Source organism: Anthonomus grandis, chromosome 1 (genome assembly GCF_022605725.1).
Source record: "Anthonomus grandis grandis chromosome 1, icAntGran1.3, whole genome shotgun sequence".
NCBI lineage: Eukaryota > Metazoa > Arthropoda > Insecta > Coleoptera > Curculionidae > Anthonomus > Anthonomus grandis.
Window position 1 is genome coordinate 12,349,280 of NC_065546.1, and position 9,083 is coordinate 12,358,362.

Here is a 9,083-nt window from a genome sequence, read left to right on the forward strand (position 1 = left end):
TCACTATATAATTTTTAAATTGAAATCCCTCGTGACACAAGGCTCTCACAGATTTCTATGTATAAATTATTAATTATTAACTATATGTAGATCACTGATAATTTATAGATAATGTTATTATATCAGAAAATGCTATGCTGGTTTTACATTCTATGTTCTACATACTATGTTTTTTGAATTTAAAGCTTAGTTGGAATATTAAATTCTGTACCTAGATCTAGGATGACTAAATGAAATGACTACTTAACTCTAATTTAATTCTAATGTGTGCTAATGTAAAAAAAATTTTAAATGATATTTATAAATTTAAAATGAAAGAAAAATGTATTTTTGGTAACTTTCTAAGAATTTTTCTTTAAAAATCTTTTCTGAAATTTATAATTATTTCCAAAGCAAAAATCATAACGGTCTACTTTCTACTTACGAAGATGCCAATGGTGGACTTCAGATTTATAATCTCCGAATAGACTGTTTTGTATTATTGTAGCTCCTAGCTTTAAATAAAAATACCCGAAAAATAAATATTATATATTTCTAAATCAATGGGTAATTAAAAATGCTTCGTGCTCATATTCCACTAAATTTATTTAAAAATTAATAATCCTACATATTTCGGACACATATGAACATGTCCATCATCAGGGACAAATTGAGGGTTTTCGTCACTACATATTAAAGCTACAGTGCCTCCGGCAAGGTCAAAAGGTTAAAACAACTAACAATGAATAAAAATGGCATATTAAGATGCATGAAAAAGGGACTAAAACTGGATCTACAAAAATATAAAAATCACATAATTACAACACTACAATAATTGTTATGTAAACAAGAACTGAAAACAAAAGAACCATATCAATATTTCTAAATTTTATTCGTTTCTATTTCTTTTTCTGCTACAAGCTACAATGATTACAACATAGGTGAATTAAAAACATGCAACAACCAAGAAGAACTATAAAAATACATATTCCTATTGCTATATATCGTGCCAAATTCAGTTGGTCCGCTCTTTTCTCATAAATATCCGACATTGTTTGGGCTGACTCCTCGAATTGCTCGTATGTGTATGTTAGCGACTAAAAGAAATATGTTTGCGAAATGGTCTAAATTTGCCCATTCAAATATAGTACCTCTTCATACCAGAATATTGGTACTATTACAGTTTTTTTCAAATTTTGAAAAACTTCGATTCCTTCTTCATGCCTGATAAACAAATTATATTGAATCTTCACAACCATTTTTATACAAACGCCAGTATCATTTAACTAAAAAAAAAACGTGTATGTAAAACTTATGTATACACACTTATAAGCTGATAGGTTGAACGATATTTAATAAAACATTTAACTATCAAACACCTACGTAATCTATTTCTAAATACCACTTTTGATTATCCATTATATCTTTTTCAACTAAGAAACTTTGTTCTCTATATTCATCAGGAAGGCCAAAGTATGGTGGGGTTGATATAAAGGGATAACCTTCTGCAATAAAGCCTTCTACAGCCAGTCTTTCGATAAACTTTATGTCTTATTATTAATATTAACATTATAAATATAAGGACACTTAAAATACACTACACAAATAGCTTGCATAAGTTACCTAAGCATTTGGTCAGGTCTGTTGCTCCTCGTTTCAACTGTAATCTATAAATATCATCAATATCCTTTACGGTGCCAGTACCATGACATTGGTAACCTTTTTCATTTCCTATTAAGCTATTTATATCCACCTCATATCTTGTATATCGAGTGTAATTTTTTACTCTCACAAACTTGAATTTGCTTAAAGAGATTTTCTTTTGGTCAAATTAGAGATCACAAAACAACTTACCTGCATAATTCCGGAATGAAAATATAAAATTCCTCGTAAAATTTAGTTACAGCCGGAAAAAAACTGTAAAAACCATCTATTTTATTGCAAGTGCTGTCTGGATATGATAGCCAGGCATTTAATTCCTGTTTGAGGTTTATTGCTTTGATAAAACCAGTATCTTTTTTTGTGAATGATTTGCTTCCAAGACAAAGGGAAATTTCACCTTCATCCGAATTATGTTTCTAAAATGTAATCTTTTAAATTATTAAATCTGATAAACGGTTACAAAATTTGATAAATGGCTTTATCTGAATGCAACAGTTTAAATCCATGAACCATGAGCAAAGCATAGTAATAAATGCATTATCATTTGATATTACTTCCAGCTTCTCTAGAGAATCATAAGAAATTGAGCTTCCTGTTATTGAGACGCTATTGTATACCAGGTGACAAAGAAAAAAAACACTTAATAACTTTTTTACTTTTCAAGATAAACAAAAGAAATCTGGTATATCAATAGAATAGTTATAAGAGCTTTTTTTTGAAATATTGTGTTGTATTTCATCACTTGCGGTTAAACCGAAAGTGACACTAACTTTTTAATTTTAAATAGGACAATTGGTATATTATATATGTCATATTATTTTGTCAATTATATATTTTGATAGAAAATAATATTCTGAGATCAATGATACTGCATTTGCTAAAATATACTTTTTGTTTTATACTCATAGAAAAAAACTTTTTTTTTAAAAGGATGCCATGAAGGCGTTGAAAGTTTTAATTTTTAATCGAGTAATCTATTTAAAATTTCCAAACCAGTGTTTTTGGCCCTTACTCTATTTCTTTCGATAGCACGTTATTGGAAACACTACTTTTGAAATGCCGATTTTTTCACAACAATTTTACATAAATATTTTTTAAATAGATTAATAAATAAGTCAAAAAAATTAATGAATCTAATAATTAAAGTCAATATAAATAGTACAAATGACTTTGATTTAAACAGAAACGCTTGGCTATTCTTTTTTCCACTGACATATAACACATCATATTTTGTAAAACGTTATATTACAATTTGAGAATAAAAGAACAAATTTTTCATTGCAATATTTTTTTCAGTATCTTAATACTACATATTTTATTTAACATTTAGCTGACCTAACGTAGGTAGACACAAACAAGAAAAATATTAGGTTTATAAATCATTCTAATATAAAACCTTTTACTTGTATTGTTCGAAATGACCACCTTCTTTTCTAATGAAAGTAGGTATGCACGGGAATGTAACGAACGGCATATCAACTTTTTCTTTGTTGGTAAAATTTCAAATATTAGTAAAAATTCTTTCAAAAAACTGCGGCAAATTTATTTGAATAAGAAATAATTGCGCTTAACAAGATGTCATGTATTATGTTAATTGAAAAATTATTAAAAAACGCGCCCAACGCAGCTATTTTTATTAATTAAATGCATTTATTTATGTCATTTCGTTTTTTCTTCTTATAAGCATATTTATCAACCGATTTAAAAAATAATCATATCAAATTATTGGCAAAAAAACCACATTTCTGAAGGACAGCTGTATTACTCCAGGACAGTTCGATTTCTGGGAATCAAGTTAGATCATCATGCAGACACCAGAATGAAGAAGGCCACCTGCGCGCTATGGGCCTGCAGGCGGGCTTTCGGCAATGCCTGGGGTCTGTCTCCTAAGATCCTCCACTGGATCTACTCGCGCATTGTGAGCCTCTCTTCCTCTCCCACCTCTTCTCACATACGGGGCTATCATTTAGTGGCCATGTACAGAGAAAGCGAAAATTCGTACTCAACTGGACAGAGCCCAACGTCTTGCATATCTCAGCATAACGGGTTCCATGGGACTGAGCACATAGGTGGGCCCTCTGCCTGTCTCACCAATAATCTACTACGCCTAAAAAGACGCGAAATTCGGCTAGTGACAGGTCTTTTAACCAGTCACTGGCACAGAAAGAAGCAATCTCCATACTATCGGTATTGCGGACAATCCGGAATGTCGATGGTGCTGTGAGAAGGATGAAACCGTTGACCATGTAGTCGGGGAGTGCCCAGCACTCACGCGCACCAAGTTCAAATACTTGAGAAACACTTTCAGTGTACCGAGTGACTTTAAGTCCTTCAGACCAGAGAGCCTTATAGGTTTCTCTAAGGCCGTTGGGTTCTGGTAAACCCCGGTGGGGCATGACGGGTCCATCAGTAGACCTATATGCACAACTGCCTTGGCAGCCACTGTTTCGACAATTCAAACCACATTGCAAAAGTGGTTGTTTCCAGTATTGTTCTATTTAAAAAAACAAAGTAAATACCAAAATTAATTGTTTGGATATTTTAAATAGACGTGTAAAAGATTTAAGTCATAAAATGTAACAAAAACTCTTTTTTCGTGATTGCTTGATTAAAAATTGAAACTTTCAACGTTTATTGCATCCTATTTTTAAATTAAAAAAAAAATCGATGAGTATAAAACAATAAGTAGCAAATGCAAGATCATTATTTTCAGAATATTATTTTCTATCAAAATAGGTAATAGTATACCAAGTGTCCCTTTTAAAAACAGAAAGTTAGTGTCATTTCCGGTTGAACTGGAAGTGACAAAAAGCAACTGAATATGTCAAAAGATCCCTGATAACAATTTATGACCAAATTATTGGTATATCAATGGAAATTTATAATGGTTATCTTAATAAATAGTAATAGTAATAAATTTATTTGGTTATCTTAAAGAGTAAAATAGTTATTAAATCGTCCTTTCTTTCTGTGTCACCCAGAAAATTACTCTGATCCAGATGCAAAAACTACGATCACGTTAGGCGCTTATAGTTTTTACGGGGAGATAATTTGTCTGTACCCGCTGTTCTTAGCCAGGAATGCGGTTTACGGTTTACCTGAGACCGCACTATCTTCAATTTACAGAAACCGATTGGCGTTTTTCGCGGACTGTCGCATCTGAGTATCTTATCTGTGGTTTCAGTATCCTGGCGACACATTCCAAGCATGTTGAAGCTCAGTCAGTGATGCAATAATGCTCTACTTTCAATGCCTCAAATGCTCTAAAGAAGCCGGAATACATCAGAAAAACTTACGCTTCCCAATACAGAAAATAGAAGGGTGTTTTCACCTCCTATTCTAAAAAAGGAATTATGGCTTTTAGAGACTAACTCTGATCTAACCATATTACACATAGCCCTAGCATGAATGTTTTCTGTAGGAAAACAAAATGGTTGCCCCTCAAATAAAAAATCTCTAACCGAGATCCCATTTTCCAGTACTAAAGATTGTTCCGAGCCAAAAGCTTCCATGTCTCGAAAGATGCCATCCGCGCTTGTTTGTCCTTTTGGCCTCGTAGAATTTAAAGACAAAATTATCTTAAACAACATTTCATTAGTCTTATGAATTAAAAAGATTCGAATTCTTACCAACAAAGGAACATTAAAAGTATTTATTTTATAGTTTTGCGACATATTCGATCTGCTATCATCAAAAACGTATCTGGTTCGAGCTTTATATGTTACTGTATCTTTTTCTTGATTAATATTTGCGGTGAGAATACTCCTATGTTTCCTAAAATAGATTTGATGCATGACACTGGAAAACCATTGCAACCCTTGTTGTTCATGTTGTGTATGTGATAGATGGAAATTATCCTTAAATATATATTTCTAAATACTCTAATTAAATAATTAGTTTAGCATTATTAGCTAATAGAATGTAAAAAAATATATTATGTATTAAAATGATAACTAAACTTGTTTTCGCCTCAGTATTACGGAACTACAAAATAGGTGTTTAGGATTATGTACATACCTATAAACAAATGGACCTCGAGTGTAAACCGATGGGTGCCCTGTAGTATTCTTGTAAAACTTTTTGTAATTATCTACCTGATAAATAAATATTTTTACAACTGTGGGATTTTCTGGATTCATAAAATGTTGCCAGATTTTACCGTATTTCATCAATTTATACTGAAAAATGAACACATTTTCTAAAATTAACAGAAACAGCAGCTCATTATAATCATTCTTACCTCCCAAGAACGGTATCCCCAAATATATGGTAAGATTGCAAATCCTATAATCGCAACGACAATTAAGGCTAATAAAGACAGTATAATTGAGGTTAACGATAAGCACTTTAGCCAAGTGCGACAACAATTTTGTTTCTCCTTTTTCTCTAACCTTTCTATCTGATCTTCAGAAGAATAGAAGTATTCTTCATCATTTTCACTTTCGTTTAGTTCTGCAGATGATTCTCTTAACATATTTTCTGACATTTAGTAATAACTTATTTAAACCAATGTATTTACTGCCAAAAAATAAATTGTTCTAAAAGTTTAAAAATAAGGTTAATTTAATTGTAAACATGACTTTGACAGCAAAGGTACTAAGATCATAAATCGGCATTACTCATAAAAATATAAAAGGTAGATAAAATAATTATAAGATTGGAGATCGCTTTATAGCAAAAGGTCAATGCTAGTAGTGTAGCACCTACTAACTGTGTTTAAACTCTTGATATAGACCTGGCTGTTTCATTAGATTTCAATACTGGATCATGGATGTATTTACTTGGTTCTGGCATAGTCTCTCAAATTCTCAAAACCTAAGCCCGCATAATCCTTTACAGTGACGCTTCAGAGGCAAAGACGTAATGTTAGGAAAGTAAGTAAAGTTATGACCTTTTCGTGTTTAAGACCGCCACCTGGGTTATTATTTCGTGATCCAGGCTTTGGCAAGTTTTCTTAGAGTTTTACCACAATCAAATATGAGCCTTTTCCGGTTCACCCTACGCTGCATGGGTTTATTTTTAATACACGAAGGAACGGCCTGGGTCTATCAGACTCAATTATTAAAACGCCACATTTTAAAGAAAAACATTTTATTACTTAAAAATGTTAGTACAGTAACTTACAAAAACAAGTTTAAATTCGGTTACCTTAAAAAAACAACTTAATAATAATCTCTAAATTGATTTTCTTTTAACACATTTGTTACAAAACATGAAAGTTGTGCAGGAAAAAAATATTTAAATACTAATTATACTACGAATCTTCAACACAAACATGGCAAACGGATTTCGAATGTTCTGAATAAATATATTGTTTGCAAATTTTGCATAAGTAGCGTGTTTTCCGAGCTTTACAGTAAGTACAGCGACCTTTTTGTTGTCTTTAGCTGCAATCTATGGCACGTCAACTTCGCTAATTTTGGCAGCGAGGCTTTTTATTTGTCGAGGTAAGTGAGATTCTGCTCTCGCCTTTAGGTGATCAGTAAATAATTGCATAACCAGTTCTTTAATAAACCTTCTTCTAATCTTGCCGGACTTTGAGGCTGGATCTTCTTCTAATAATGTAAGAATTAGTTAATAGTATAATATGTGCGAGAATCTGTCAACGAGCTGTTATGTAGTGTTAGAGTCTGATGATGATAAGTGAACTCATCGATATGCATAACCCTTGACAAAAGATTGGCATTTTCATTTGTGGAGAAAAGTCTTTCCGCCCGTCTTAATCCTCTATGTTATATAAATGTTAGTAAATTATATGTATTATTTTTGTAATAAAATTTTCATCAAAAAAGAGTTTCCAAGATTCTATAGCAGAAACTGCATTTTTGGCTTTACCTAGAACTCCTAAGAGCTTTGTGCTAATGTCGTGTTGTCTGGTCCTTACATTTTTTGGTGGACACATTTTATTCCATTTGGTACCATCCTTCCTAGATTCCTTTCCTACCCCTTAAAACTTAGCTAATTAAACTTTGTGAAAGTTTCGATTCCACTTCCTCGTCATCCTCCACCCCATCAACAAGTGGTTGCTCATCCTTTCGTATCCTTTAAATCCCTTTCCTTCACGGAGTAGTGTTTCCTTGCCGGTGGTAGCTAATTCTATTCACGCCGGTAACCAGGCAGATGCATCGTGGGCGAGGCGACATCGTGCATTGAAAAATTTCGATTTTGATGATTTAATTTTGTAAAAGTATCGATTCGGGGAATAGGGTATATACCCGACGGTTTTCCCGAATCTCCAAATCGGGCTGGCAATTACCTCGTAGCAGCGCCATCGAGTGAACAAGCACAACAACAAGTTAAGGTGGGTTCATAAATTCCGTATGGTATTTAGTAAGAAGTAACACGTAAGAAGTAACCTCCATGCAGTAAGGATCATGCGAATTCATAATATAAAAACGTAAGAAATAAAAAAACGTAGCAAAATTCATGCTGTCTCTCTTTCTGAATATTTTCCTCTCTGAAATCCCTACTATCCTATATTCCATTTGAATATTAGTAGTTTGTTACGTGTTTTCGTTGTTACGTGTTACTTCTTACTGCTTATCGTACGGAATTTATGAACCAGGCTTTCCATTTAGTTAAGATTTTAAGATAGTTGCCTTAGATCTGTGATTTTTCTTGTACTTCTTTAAGATTTTCGTTAAAATATATGAAAGAAAGTAATCTTCATCTAAAATAAGACAAAGTTTTAATTAACTTGGGATAGATGCATGTAATTTAAAATATTTGTTTTATTACTCTGATAATCTTGAATCTTATAAATCTAAACTTAAACTTGAATCTTATAAATTCTAATACCATTAAAATAATGATGTTCATTTAAATTTTTACTTGTATTTTCTTAACAAATTCAGTTAAAAACACTTTTATTTTCTTTCTATTTTTACTATTACGACTTTTACTTTCCTTCTATGTACATGTACCTATAATGTGTTTCCACATTATTAGGTACAACCATCTCTAACAATTAAAATATATTAAATATAGCCGATTGTATTAGGGTTTGTAATTAGCAAGGGTTTATATAGTAAAAATAAACAACTCTATATATTATTCTATCCTAAATAACACTCCCAATAATTCGGTTTTGAGTTCGGACGTTTAAATAAGGATGGTGATATACCCAAGCGTCGTTTACAAATCGCCAAAAACTAGGCAATCCGCTATACTCACAATAATTGGGAATGTTATTTAGAGTCAGTCATATCGAATCGTGATTTTTCGTGAGAATTCCAATGATGGCTTAGAATTAAAACAACGTCAATGAAAACAATTTCTTAGGTCGTGACAGATCACACGTCAAACGTCAGCGTCGTCAACTTCATTACCGTTATTTAATATATTTTTGTTGGCACCACTAAAAATGTTAAGAGTACCTTAGAAACTTGACTACGTTATATATAAACCTTATAGATAGAGACTGAGATAGAGAGGCACACAAT

General features: G+C 32.1%; 1 protein-coding gene across 3 annotated transcripts; it reads right to left on the reverse strand.

Annotated features, from left to right (window-relative positions):
- Nucleotides 1-852: 852 nt before the first annotated feature.
- LOC126737155 (sensory neuron membrane protein 2-like) lies at nucleotides 853-6,179 on the reverse strand. Of its 3 annotated transcripts, none has more exons than XM_050441913.1 (9): nucleotides 5,882-6,178; nucleotides 5,659-5,819; nucleotides 5,271-5,415; nucleotides 5,103-5,219; nucleotides 1,834-2,057; nucleotides 1,603-1,784; nucleotides 1,363-1,484; nucleotides 1,131-1,265; nucleotides 853-1,076 (listed from the first exon to the last, which is right to left on the reverse strand). In XM_050441913.1, exons 1-9 carry the CDS (start codon nucleotides 6,125-6,127, stop codon nucleotides 894-896), a joined length of 1,515 nt encoding a protein of 504 aa, XP_050297870.1. In that variant the 5' UTR covers nucleotides 6,128-6,178; the 3' UTR covers nucleotides 853-893. The 3 variants fall into 3 exon arrangements, 2 of the variants coding, with proteins under 2 accessions (XP_050297870.1, XP_050297869.1); XM_050441912.1 differs by having other exon boundaries at nucleotides 4,938-5,219; XR_007660949.1 differs by lacking the exon at nucleotides 1,363-1,484 and having other exon boundaries at nucleotides 4,938-5,219; nucleotides 5,882-6,179.
- Nucleotides 6,180-9,083: the final 2,904 nt, after the last annotated feature.

Excerpts from the sequence above, each read along its gene's own strand:
- LOC126737155 (XM_050441912.1), bottom strand. The coding sequence starts at position 6,127 with ATGTCAGAAAATATGTTAAGAGAATCATCTGCAGAACTAAACGAAAGT. Across the intron at positions 5,820-5,881 it reads GGGGATACCGTTCTTGGGAG|TATAAATTGATGAAATACGG; the intron begins GTAAGAATGATT and ends TTCATTTTTCAG. Across the intron at positions 5,416-5,658 it reads CGAGGTCCATTTGTTTATAG|GAAACATAGGAGTATTCTCA; the intron begins GTATGTACATAA and ends AATCTATTTTAG.